A 14229-nucleotide genomic window follows, 5' to 3' on the forward strand; every position below is an offset into this window, starting at 1 on the left:
AATATATATAAAATAAACAAATATAAATGAACTATTTACTTTTTTAAATATAATCGACGGAGTGAATAATAATCAATTAATTAATTAAAAATAATGCACGGGTCTTTAATATATTTTTCTCTTATTTTATGTAAAGTCATTTCATACAAAATACACATAGAATCCATTCTTGACTTTGTCCTCAAAAAAAGCATCAATTTATTCCATTGAAAGTCATTATATAATATAAAAGTATTTCCATTAAAAAATGTGGAGTGTGAAATAAAAGAAGAAAAAGTAATTACCTCATTTTCAAATAATTAAATGAAAAATTAAATTACTCTACAAAATAAAGTTTCATGAAGCGTCTCTGGACGAATTAAAAGGTCAATACGAATATTTTTTTTTTTTTTTCTATAAAAACTTAAATAATTGCGAATAATTCAAAAAGATCAATTCTTCATTCTCTGTTTTTTATGATCGCTGAATTAATATTTTTCAAAAAACATTTTATGCTTATCAAAGGAACATCGAGTTAAGAAAATTTTGCTTACTACAAAACGAATAAAAAAAATAAATATATAAGAACAATATGTTTTTATGTATATCTGAGGATGAGAAAAAATTCAAGAAGTGTGTGCATCGATGTTTCTAAAATTATTGATAGACGATTTCTTTATATAGAAATGCTATTCTTTATCTATCATGTGTGTGGTGATATGGGTATGAGTGTGTGAGAGTTTATTGTAGAATGAAAGAAGAAAAGACCGTTTCTCTAGACGGAAGTGCATGTTTTGTTTGTAAGGTGACACCGATTGAACCTATCGCCTATTGTGTGGTCACACCGAAGTTTCTAGAACATTCCCGATCCAGAAGTACAAGAAGAATCTAGAATTTTTACGATTGGGAATAGTCGGGAAATTTCGAGAAAGAATGCAAGGAAATGACGAGAGGCGTTAGAGGGGGATGATAAGTATATATAGACGGCAAAAAAAGGGCTAGCGGGCACGTTTTAGTATTGAATTATTCTTACAACGAATGCTTGTGCATGAAAGAAAACGAAAGACAACGGAGATGAAGAATTAAGTACGATGATATCTTCATTAAGTAAGGCGTTTAAAAATAATACATAATACAGCGTGTTGATTAATTATTAATTTAGATTATAGATACTTACCATTTTATTCTATCTCATTTTATTATATTTCATTATACCTTATTAAATCTTTTAATATATAAAACATTATTATATATTATAACGATATTAAATAAAACAAATTATAAACAAATAAATAAAACAAATCTTACATATATAATATGTATTATACGTATAATACTTGCAAAATATTCGATAGAGTAAAGATTCGATGGGTTTGTAAAATGGTTACCTCGAGTGCATCACCAACGTGAAATTTTTGTACTCGACCGTGATGACAGATTTTTTTTATCTCCTTCTCTACGTCGACGACGAACGACGATGAAAACATTTCTAGTCAAGAATTTTACCCTCTTTATATATATAAAAAAAAAATAAGGAAAAAAAAACCAGAAAAAACTCTCTCGGTATTTTTTCGCCGCACTATTTAGAATATTGTCTCGGAAGAAATTTACCGACCACACTTGCATTTTTGCCATGATAACTTTTTCCGACGACGACGACGACGACGACGAGTTCCGTTATTTGAAGAAGATTTAACGAGTCAGAAAATTGTCGCTGGCATCCGGAACGACGTCTCGCTTGGGAGAAGGAAAATGCAAAAAGATTCATAGTGATAAATGCGATTTGGAATTTTAAATTCAACTTACTATTAGTTTTAAAAAATTTAACTTACTAGTACATTTGTGATTTTGTTTCACGCGAGATAAGTTTGAAATTTGTAACGTGTCTTTTAGTGCTCGCAAATGTTGTATACCACTGATTATGAGAGTGCATTTTATATTTGGTTGGTCACTGGAAAACTCCGAAAAGGAAGAAAATTAGCAGTCGGAGAAAAGAGAGACGGACAAGAAAGAAGAAAAAAAAAACACACACACACACACACACAAAATAAAGTAAAATGGAGAGAAGTTGAAATCCAGAGTATAACGCTAAGCTGTTCCGCGGACTTTTTAATGTGAAAAGGATGTAAATTTTGAGTTTCATGGTGAAGCTCAAAAACGTGAGACGGTGAGAATAGCTTTTAAAGAACCGAAGGGGGTCTCATGCTATATTCGCTAACGTGTTCTCGGGTGTCCCACAGGATCAGAAAATTAAACTCGTCAACGAGCGTTAGATTTTGACGCTTTTACGCTACACTGTTGTCGGTCCTTAATCCCGGATGAGTATAACTTACCATAAAGGAATTCACCTGTGAGATTTTCACAAAGGTTACACCGCATAATAATACGATTTAATGTATCTCCTTAACAAGCTAAGGTAAAGCACGAGAATAAGATCTTTCTATTCTCGACTCGCTTACGTAAAAAAATCTACATTAACTTTAAATAATAATTCGTAAAATGGAATATATATGCAACACGCGAGATACAATGAAATTTAAACGAATTTATGAAACCTTAATGCGCAAGTGAGAAAAATATTTTTTAAAAATAATTAACTCGTAATTCAAAATAAATTTCTCTAATTTAAGAAATATCTTGCGGGATTTTTTTTAGAAAGAACGATATACGGTGTATAAAAGACAGGAAATTCACACGATAAATGTTTTAATTTACAATTTACAATTACTATTAACTTTCAATAAATAACATTCGTATCCGTTATTATTTTTCCCAACATTCTATTTCACAAAAAAAAAAAACAATAAAATAAAATAAAAAATAACTCTTCCTCTCTTTCTCTCTCTTTTATATTTGTTTCAACGATCGGTAAGGGCCATATACGTTTTATTCAAATATTCGTAGGGCGAATTGCGGACGAATACCCACGATCCTAATGTAGTGCATAGCTTGAAAAGAGGATTCGCGGGACATTCAATCGAATTCAATAGAAGTTCGGTGGGATCGCGGTATTCGCAACGTTCTCGTATGTACTTTCACGAGAAAAACCACTCGCATGATCGTCTTGCGTCGCAATTCTCGAGAGACGGTCGTTGAAAATGCGGACCCACCGGCAAAGCTGCTGTTGCTAGTGATGGGAATAGAGGATGCTGAGATGCCGTCTATGAATTCGCGTACGCGCGCGCGCGTGTGTGTGTTTTTGTGAGTGTGTTTGTGGATACGATAGAAAATGAGGGGTAGTTCCGTCCAGACCAGAAGAGTTTTGTAGGTCGCAAGTAGTAGATGAGAATGTTGCTCTTCTAACCTCGCTCAAGAGTCGAGTTACTGTGAGAGGCGTGAAAGAAAACGGAATGAGTGTATCAATGTGTGATTGTGTGTGACTATGTATGACTGTGTACATACCTTAACTTTTCAACTATTGCAACAAATTGGCTCTGTCAAAAAAAAAAAGAAAAAAAAAGAAAAATCTAATAACATTTTTCTATACAGTTTTCAAAAACAGTTATATCATAACGGACAACAATTCAAAGATATTTATTTTTTAGTCTATACAGTTATTTATTATTATTTATTATTAATGCTTACGTGATAGTCGGTCAATAAATGCAGAATAAAATTAAGAGAAATAATTTAAATAATATTTTAGAAGCATGTGTAAGTATATGCCTGCATATAAATTTACGAATAAAGTACAGCGTGTTTGTAATATTTTAAATCAATTTTAAAGATAAGCACGATCGTGAATAATTCTTGTTAGAATAAACATGTAGTTGCCCGTCGTTACGTGAAAATGTTGATTATTTAAAAACACAGGTTTATTTTTGCATATAAAGTATTTAATCATCTTAAATACTGAATTAATCATACAATTAACCGTATAATAATGTTTATTATTTTTTTAGTTTTTCTTAGAAAATATGTATGCCAAATCAAGGATAAATAAAAGAAAGCATTTTGTGAAGACGTGTGCAAAGAAACGTAGGATCATACGTGGTACAAAAACAAATAGTGTTGCTAGGATTTCCGAAAAAGCAAATGACGGATCCAGTTTTGATCCGCTAATATAAAACGTGGGCAATGTGATGCACGTGACGCGAAAGAAGTAAAACAATGGACAAAGACGCTGATCATGAGGCGCGTAGGATGAAATCATTCCGTGTAAAATAACAGTGTTAGAAAAAATTGTAAGACAGGATTGTAAGGCGAAAAAAGTAACATACGGTTATTGAAATATAATTCGTTCTTCTATTTGTTATATTCAGCATATTTTTACGAAATTTTTTCTCATACGTCACACGTAAGGAATTATTAAACAAAGTGGTTTAAGGTACTAAGTTAAAAAAAGGTTTTATAGCGAAGAATACTTCATAAATTATAGCGTATTATTGACAACGAGTCATTTTTCAACGGCTTATAGCATGCTGTACTCTTAGAAAATTTCATATAGTCTTATTACATCATAAATTTTCTGCATTGTCATTTTTTCTCGTTGGTAATAATTATTACAAGTACAGATAATTGATCATGTCATCTTCTTGGTACGCAAAATACGTGCCTGAATTGTTTAATAAAGAAAGATGCATAAGTTATTAATAACGATAAAAAATACTTATTTTGTTAGTTACTTATTATTCAATTTAGAAATTTAATTCACCGCCATTAATATTACCGTAATTAGTCTTTTATTTTAGTACGTTTACAACTTTTAATTTCAATCAATTTTATGTAATAATTACTGTATAGAAAAATGCAATAAAGTAATTCATATATTTTCTCATTATACATATATTTTACATTATACATATTAAAAATTTTTTTTTTTAATAATGATATGATATTTATAATTATATGGCATGGCGCAGAGTCACGCGTTTAAATTATATTTCATTATTACATGACGTACAAATTGGTAGAAGTAGATAGGAAATTGAATTGTTAAGGGCACCTGCATATTGGGCGTGAAGTAGACATGCTATATACGGGATGTCCCAATTGAAGCAAGCAATCTAAATATTTCTTTTATTTCCTTTTTTTTTTTAATATAAGCAATATTTCTGACATAATAATAATGGTTTTAAATGGAGAATCATATGGAAAAAAAGAATTTTTTCTTTGAGTTCATCTTTTTCTAATTTTTTTCAAAGTATTAGGGTTTGTATTCTTATTGTTTTTACACACACACACATACATTTATTAGATTATAAAATATTAAATAAATATAAATATTTTTCTTTTTTAAAGATGCTTATCGTTTAATATATTATCATACATTTTTTTGCCTTTATCCCAAATAAGTTTCTCCCGTTAAATAGTTTCCACTATCACATTCACTAAAAAATGTTAACCTTCTGCATCGATAAACTATGGGGGGTAGACTTTACTGCTATTGGAAAGACAATCTAGGAAATGGACGACAATAATCTTCTTTCTATAAAAATTCATGAAGCAACACCATTATCATTATTCGATCACAAGGATTCACTTTGACCAGCATCATTACTCGATTCACTTAACATCACGAAAAACAACTATTCGAAATCGCATCAGTTCCTAACGACGCAGATGAACCAGCATCAAGAAAGAAAACACAAGCATCGTAGCAGCAAACAACATAGCTGCAGGCAACATATTCATCAAGCGGCGCATCGTCGGAGCATCATTCAACAATCCACAACGTGACAACAATCAACAACGCAACATCAATCGATATCACAAACTACAATGGCATTTTAGTGATAAATAAATAGCATAGTACCGATCAAGGCAACGATTGTACAACATCTGCTATATATTACGTACTTAAATAGGTGTCTATATCAGTATTACAAGTAATATTTGAATTACATCAAATATTTTCACTAACTAAAACGTGAAATTTTCTCGATAAATTTTCTCGAATATGATCAATATCTTCTATATTATATATATATATAATTTATTTTATATAAATATACTCATTCGTATAGATAGTATACGTAATCAAGTGAATTTAACCGAATGTAATCCTATTAAATAAAGCAAAACACTCTATTGCAATGATACTATCCAATATTATCAAATATGTTCATGTTGAAATAATATTTTTATATAAATTAATTTTTAAACTTATCTTGTGTGTGTGTGTATGTGATATTTAATCTGCAGGTCATAGAACATTCTGTTCTTTTTTTTGGTTTATGTATTATCTGTGGATAATGAAATATTCCTTTTTTAAATGTTTATGCAATAGCCGTGGATTACAGATTATTACATGTTTAAAGCTTAATTCAAGCATTGCGTGGCAAAATAATCATTTAAATTCGTATATTGAAAATGCTACAAATATTTTATTAAAACACTATTAAATTTTTTCTAAGCACAAAAAGTCGCTCGCATTACGCAAAAATGCGCGCGTAATTAACCCGCTGGTTTAGTGTTAAACTTACAATTAGCTTAATAACTTTCATGATGCATATAAATTCTCAGTTTCTAGCGAAATGAGAAAAACAAAGGAAAAAATAAAAAGAATTAATTCCTTGTAATTCTATCTTCTTTACGATCGTGAAAAAAGCATATTTCTCCGCCTATATATAATAAAATATATATCTAAATATATTCTTTATATTTTCTAAAATATTATTATTAGATTTAATATTATATTGAAAAAATACATATTTTTTTTGGGATCTTATATCGTATTTCTATAAATTGGACCACCAATAGCGCGTATTCTCCATAAACCAAACGAATTTTTCAAGATATAATTCAGACTCTCTTCAAGTTTTACAGTTGAGAAGATTCGATCTCATCAAAGTTCTAACAGGTTTTTCTAACATCGCATTAAAGCTATTTTCCTACCTTCCTACCTTCCTATCTTCTTATTTCTTTCATTTCTGTTTTTCTGCTTGCCTTAACATTTTCTCCTTTTCTGTTCTTATTCGAAAGAATCGTATTATCGCATCGATTCGCGAAAATAGCTCTTGTTTTTCTTGTTATATATGCTACGAGTAATTACCTTCGTTTTTTTCTCTTTCTCTCTTTCCCTCCCTCCTTCTCTTTCACTTTGAACGAGAAAATGTATTTTAATGAATTCGTTAATTTTTTTTCTATCATATACAAATGCATCCATGTACGCTTAAAATAAAAAAATCGGTATAATCGCGGAAGTATATACGTATATTCTATACTGTACGAAAATAAAAATTTCTCGTAAAATATACGTATATTTTAGAAAAATGGATGATCCTTTTCAATAAGTGAGTTACAATTGTTTTAATTGCGCGAGATATTATAGCGGCCACGACATTTATGTAAGTTGGTACTTTGAGTGTGGAATATGTTTCCTTTGAGTTCCTGATATTTATATATGATATAGGTATACGTTTTCTACGATATTTGTATGTACATATACCTATTTACGTAGAATCATAGAGATTCTTGCCTAACACGTTCGTCTAACATTGAGAGAGTTTCCTCGTAATTGCATTGCAGGTTTAATTAGTCAGAAATATCGCGATATCGTACGTTGTTTCATTTTGGAAAACGAAGATTTAGCATAGTTGTGTGAGAACCAAGTAGTATCGTTGATTGTAAACGAGAAGCTGTTTTGCAACGCTACCGACTCATCAGAATTACGCTCAGCAGGAATATTTTAGTTTAGTAAACAACTCGTAGTCGAATGTTTGTTAAATAATATAGTTTCAAAGTTATCCTAAAAATATGTCACAAGAAGATTTAAAGTATGAAGTGTTCCTGTATATGAGAGAAAACATTATTTATAAGAGTAAATACATTGTTTATGGATAAACAGAAAGGATAGAAATGTATAAAATGCTAATTTTACAGTATAAATTCCAAAACGAAAGAGATACATTTTGCATTTGGCTTTACGACCGATACTTTTGAAAATTATGTCCGATGCACGTATAGAAACAGTATACGTAAATTATGAAAATTTGCAAAATAACGTACATTTTGTTATGAGTTTGAAATTGATATGAATTCGATTAAATGTTTCATTTGAATGTTGTTAAATAAAATAAATGTAATTTCAAATAAAATAAATCGAGAAAAAAAGGAAATATAATAAAAAAAGTGTTCCCGTAAAGGTTGAATGGAAAATGTATATACTCTGTGTGTTTGTACGTGTATATGTGATACTCAAAGTTGTAGCTTCGGATTTGGAATCGACGCGTGGGTTTATCCGTACCGTCAGTAAATCAAGGAACAACGAGGGTCGTTAACGTAGATCGTTTCGTTCAATAAGATCTCGAAATAAGGTGGTAGGAAGAAAGGAAGACGATAGTAAGTATATCGCCCTATGCGAAAAGGAAAGTCGTTTTCCAAGGGCTCGTAGAAAATCGGATATATTATCAAGTTGGTCGTATCGTTTTCCTAAAGCGATTTGGATTACCTATTCCGGAGCTCATATTATGCGGTTCGTCCGTTCGAGCGTCTAACCACAAACGGACGGACGTTTTCGGAAAATTCTCTGCGGGTGTTGTACTCGCTGAAGCTCGAATGTATTTCGCGCGAAAATGCCTCGAGCTAAATACAATGACGGCTGAATTTTCTATAGAAATACACCTCTATTCGGTACTATCTCTCTTTATATTAAATACTAAATTATTGATAGAAGTTAGAAAATGTTTAGAAGTATATTATCTATTTTCTGAGATCTATGCATATGAGTCGTTCACAGTCCAAAACGATTAACTCTACTTTTCGAATTTTTAAAAATCTTACTATCACAACATTTGATCGATACTTATCTTTTAAATATTTAAAACAAAAGTCTTTAATATTTAAATTGAACATTACTAAATAAAAACAATTTTCATAGTTGTTGAATAATAAGTGATACAACAATGTATTGTATATTACTTTAGCAATTCTATTTGTTTTTTGTTTTATGGAGTTAATCGATTTGTCAAGTGAGTGACTCGTATGTAAGTTCGAATTAAAAGTCATATAAAAAGATAACATTTAATAAATCAGTATGCAATGTACCTTTTCTTTCAAGTTCGCATTATTTATCTAGAAATTAAAATTAATATTAAAACGAAGAAAGAGGATAAAGCTTCGTGACAAATGTTTAATTATTTTTTTATTTTTTTATTTTTATGAATAAGTAAGTGTATATGCAGGGTGTATCCGTATGTACAGTAGATTCTAGCTAACGTAAAAGCGATTTTACATATAAAAATAAGCCAAAAGAAAGAATCATGTTTCTTTGTTTAAAGCTTTGTTTTCGAGAATACCGTATATTTTTTTTGCTTACGCTTTTGTATTTATTGTCCACTGTAACGTTTATATTGTGTCACCAGTCGAATGATTTATCTCTTATACGTTCAGTCAGTCTCTATCAATCGAATTTTGACGATGACGCACCAACAGCTGCTGAATATTATAGACAACGATTTTCAAATCGTCGCAGATAAATGGAAGGATGATCCAATGGATAGAGCAGAAATTAACTGAATAAGGTTCCTTTCATGGTTATTATCAATATGATAGTAGCAGGTCTTAAATTTAGAATTTTTGAAAACAATTTCTCGAAGACAGGACCTCAAACGAAAAAGTACTCCCTTCCGACTACTTTTTCAACTTATTTTTGCATCTGTAATCACCTTCCGTCGAGTTATATCACCCATCTGGATACGTCTTTTATATATAGAGTTTTTATACATATATAGAATGGGACATTTTAATGTGAATATTTCAAAGTTTTTCTTCCTTATGAATGCATAAGAAAAATCTTGAAAGTTCTGATTATTTTTTTATTACCACGGTTATTACATAAACGAAGATAATAAACTTTCTTCCACAAAGTATTTTTATATCTACGTCTATGAGAAGCTATAGTACTCGAGGATTTCAATTTAAATGTTTCACCCTGTATATCTGTATACGCCTTTACTTCTACTTTAAGTTACAATGCTTAAAAGTTTTTTTGAGATACGTTCTCCAAAGGGAATTACATATTATTGTTAGAAATTTTGTTGAGTATATAATTATACGTTAGTATTGAAAAATAAGGGATATGGTATTTTAATTTTAATTCGTCGATCGTACAATTAATATTTTCGAATTAATCGTGACGAAAATGTCTGGAGAATTTCAAGTAAACATATCGTTTTCTCTACGGGGTTTTCTCGCGTATTTTGTTTGTAATATCGAAATGAGATTAATCAACTCGAAGGTTTTTACGTCACCGCTCTGGAACAGTCTATTCATTTGAAATTTTACTTCAATTTTATAAACGCCGTAAATCTCTTCGTGTTTCGTGCGGATAGCCGTAATTACTCGTTGCACACGTCGAGCAACTCTCTTTGCTTTAAACACGCAACGATTTCATGACACGACCGGTGAGAGCCAAACGAGATTTCTCGCATTATTTGCGTGAATAACATTTTAATAATATGATGCGTGCCATAGAGATTTGACATGAGCAACGTTCCGCTTCTCCAAACAAATTAAATTGAAGAAAAGTTACTAGAAATATAGTAATTAAATAAGTTTAATTGGCATGATATTTTAATTAAGTTTCCGATCCAATTCGATCATATTGTCTAGATATTCAAATATATATATATATATACTTCGTGTATACATAAATAGAAAGAATATTTCAAATTAATTGAGTATGTAAACAAAAAAATGTTTAAATGCATAAGATTATTTTATCTTCGCGAGTTCAACGATCGAGAATCACTTTGAGAAAGCATTTAGAAGTAGATTCCAGCTTTAGTGAATCAGTGCAGAGCGTTATACCAAGGCATTGGATTTACCAATTTGTGGAACTTTCGATCCACCTGTGGATTATTTCCAAGCAAACTCGAGTTAGACGAGCTTCTCTCACGTCGTCGTCGTCCTCGTCGTCGTCGTCGTCGTCGGCTGCGACAACGCAACGCGTCGTTGAATTTCGGCCGTAACGTACATATGTATAGTCATCCTGATTTACATCGAGTATTAATATGCATGTAGAATTAGAAGATAAACTTGTATGTAGGAAACGGTTGATGGTCGATTCTAGATGCATAGTTTGATATTCGAACGTTTAGGTATATTAAAATTGTGCGTGTCAAAAGTTAAATAAGTTTTTTACAAAAGTTTTATTTACTTTTGTATTTTCTTTTTGTTAACGTTCACGTGACAGGTCGAGCTAGATGCAATTTATTGTGGAGTTCGTTTTCCGACTTGTTTTTCTGACGATCTATCAGGATTGGATATAAATAAAAAGATCGAAAAATAAAATCACGCAAGCAAAACTACGTTGGTATCTATTCGTGAGTGTTACGTGAGTAAATTTAAGTAACGATCGATAATTCGAGCGTGTGTGCATACTTTAAATACGATCGGAGGTTTGTCGGTAAGCACGAAGTCTGTTGATGATCTAAACGGAGTTGGAGAACTTTACCGGACCGAACGCTTCGGAACTAATCTATACCGAACAATGGCGTAGAACTTCAAGCATTATAAATATACTCAAAAAGAAAGAATTTTTTTACAGATTTGTGTTCGCTCGCGTATAAGTTAAAAGTTTTAACAAATAAAATAAGAAGTAAAAAATTATTACGAAAGAACTTAAGAATTTTTCAATTAGTTATAAAAGTTGTAGATATATGCATATTGAAAAAAGTTGCGTCTATGTTTTGGTTTAAACACTTATTAACTCGATTTAATATTCCTAATCCATTCGAAAAAGTTATGGGGAATGTAAAGATTATTGATTATATATCGTCATTTATAGAATTAAATTGAAGAGAAAACGATATCGAACGTCTACGCCTTTGCAATGAGATTCATCGGAACGAGCAGACTGTTCACGCTCGAATCGCGATGCTGCGATGCACATACACGAAGAGTACCACCGAAAACTTCATCCTGGAATGTGAATGTCGAAACAAGCTATGCGAAGAATCCGATTCGTCGTCACTCAGACTTCCACCTTTTAAACCTTTACTGTTTACTAATGTTACGATGGTTTTAAGGTGGTTCAGAAAGTTCAACGGAAAACATCAAAACTTTAATAAAAAATAAGAATTATCGCATAACTACTTCCATAAATTTGTCAACGTGACGACTTATTTTATTTTTCTTCCGATCCCGTTTACTCGGTAAGTTAAACAAATCCCATAGATTTGTCAACCTTGAACGAATTTCATTGTGGTAATATTTAACGGATATCTATCGAATTTAATCCAGTCTTCTTAAAAAGGTAAACGCGGAATACCAGGTAGAGGTTGAGGATAGTTCGGAAATGAAACGAAATTTCATGGAACGGAATAAGTGTTATCGATTCAACAGAATAACGAGGATCAAGAGGGATTAACGTTATTCGATACGAGAGACTCGAAAATGGGAGAGAGGAAGCTAAAGCTGTAAACTCTAGGTGTATTATCAGCTTCGTATTATTACATTCGAGTGAAGGGTCAAGCGAATACGAGTGTTAGACGCACTCAAACTGTAATTCTCATTAGACCATTCAAGTTGACGTTTTTCTAACTCAAGATATATGTAAATTTATATAGGATACGCGTAATTATGTAATACATCTATTCGTATGTAAATCAAAACGCGTTTGAACATATATTGAATCGCAGCAGCATCTCTTGAAAAGCTACACCTCTGTTGACAAAATATACTTACTTATCCTATGATATATATATATATATATATATATATAGTATTTATTAATAATAAATAACTGATAAAGTCTCTTTACTCACGTGCTTCGTAGCGGTGTAGCCGGTGAATTGTTGAAGTCTGCTACTGACCATCTTCGTTCCGTTGTTCGGTGCTTTCTCAGTTTTGTGCCAAAATCCGATCACACCGGTTATGATTAAAGCGACGAGTGTTATAATACCAATCAACAAGGCTAATGTGACGATTTTGCTACGGGGTGATATTACCATCGCCATTTTTCCTTTGATATCGGTGCTCTCTGTATATGCACCTTTTCTATCCTTCTCTCTCTCTCTCTCTGTTTCTCTTTTCTTATCAATGAACAGTACACTCAACAAACAATAACGACCACCGCTCTATTGAAGTGGTCGCAAAACATTCGTATATCCTTTTAATATATCCTTTCTCTGTTTGTATCTATATGTATATAATATATCTATGTATATGAATATCTCTGTATGGAGGGCCAGGGTAAGGATGTGTAAATATAATAATATATTATTCTCATCGCAGGGCCATCCGTGAATTATTATAATTTTATTATGTCTTCGTATTCAAATATTGAAGACAAAACGTCGGGTGAATCTTCGTGGACCCTTTGTAAAGTCATCTGGCAGTGAATCGACCGCGCCCGAATCGATATCAAAAAAGGAAAATGGCTTCGATCCGTATCCAAAGACGCACTTGATATGATTTTACTAAAGATACAGAAGAATTGTTTCCTCTATTTCCTAAAACCTTTTTTCCATTCTTTGAAGAGGAAGTGCTCAAGATTGATTCGTTTATTTCTTCATCCTTCTGTCTTCCCTCTCTTTTTCTTCTTTTTATTTCTTTTGTGTTTTTTCTTAAGTCCTTCTTTCTTTTTATTCCGTCTACTTTCCACGTCGTTGCAGAAGAAAATAGTATTCCTATTTTTCCTTTTTCTTTTCTTCTCCTCAGATAACCGCAGTGTTCTCGAGCGGACGATTCACTGCAAATTTTGACTATTGATATGCGAGGATATGAATGTTTCTCGAAGTTTTCGAAAATTTCGTTGAGAAGAGAGTTCGGGAAGAGAGAGGAAACGAGATTGTTTGGAACTTTTCTTTCTCTCTTCTTCTCTCGCCACTATATTTTTGGTCCAATTATAATCCTCTAAGAATTAATGAAAAAGATAAAAAGAGAAATAAATTCTCATTTAAAAATTTTTTCTCTCTCCTTTTCGTTTTAAGAAGCGCTCAATTTCCTTATTTCATTTTCAAAATTAATCGTTTTATAATAACCGCAGTTGTACTTGCATATACATAAAAACACATACATAGGCGCGAGTGTAGAAGCAATGATAACTAGTCACAATAAAGTCGTCGGAAGGATCAACAATAACGTTACTACAGCCGCCACACGACGATGTACGATCTAAAAGAAATATAGTTCTAACTTTTCTTCTTTGCGTGATTCGTCAGCGATGAATGAGCAAAGCGAAGCACGTTTGCTAAAGTAATAAAACTGACTTCATTCAATTCCTACCGAATTTTTCGATTTTGTTAAGTTTGTTTTTTCTTATCCGTTACGATCATAATATATCTTTTGCGATAGAAAAAAAAA

The 14229-nt window shown here is 31.6% G+C and overlaps 1 protein-coding gene across 10 annotated transcripts in view; it reads right to left on the reverse strand.

The window, feature by feature from the left end:
* The window catches only part of LOC106788229 (collagen alpha-1(XVIII) chain), a 197915-nt gene that overhangs the window by 62520 nt on the left and 121166 nt on the right, over positions 1-14229 (reverse strand). Inside the window, exon 2 of one of the 10 annotated variants that reach the window (XM_014751378.1) lies at positions 12690-13615. The exons of 8 other annotated variants lie outside the window; for them this stretch is intronic. In XM_014751378.1, the coding sequence (XP_014606864.1) occupies positions 12690-12881 (192 nt within the window). In that variant the 5' untranslated portion in view covers positions 12882-13615. Of the gene's footprint in view, positions 1-12689; positions 14041-14229 lie in introns of all 10 variants that reach the window. One more of the 10 variants, XM_014751369.1, reaches the window with a different exon arrangement.

The sequence above is a fragment of the Polistes canadensis genome, unplaced genomic scaffold (genome assembly GCF_001313835.1).
Source record: "Polistes canadensis isolate GaletaPanama2010 unplaced genomic scaffold, ASM131383v1 scaffold_5, whole genome shotgun sequence".
Taxonomy (NCBI): Eukaryota; Metazoa; Arthropoda; class Insecta; order Hymenoptera; family Vespidae; genus Polistes; species Polistes canadensis.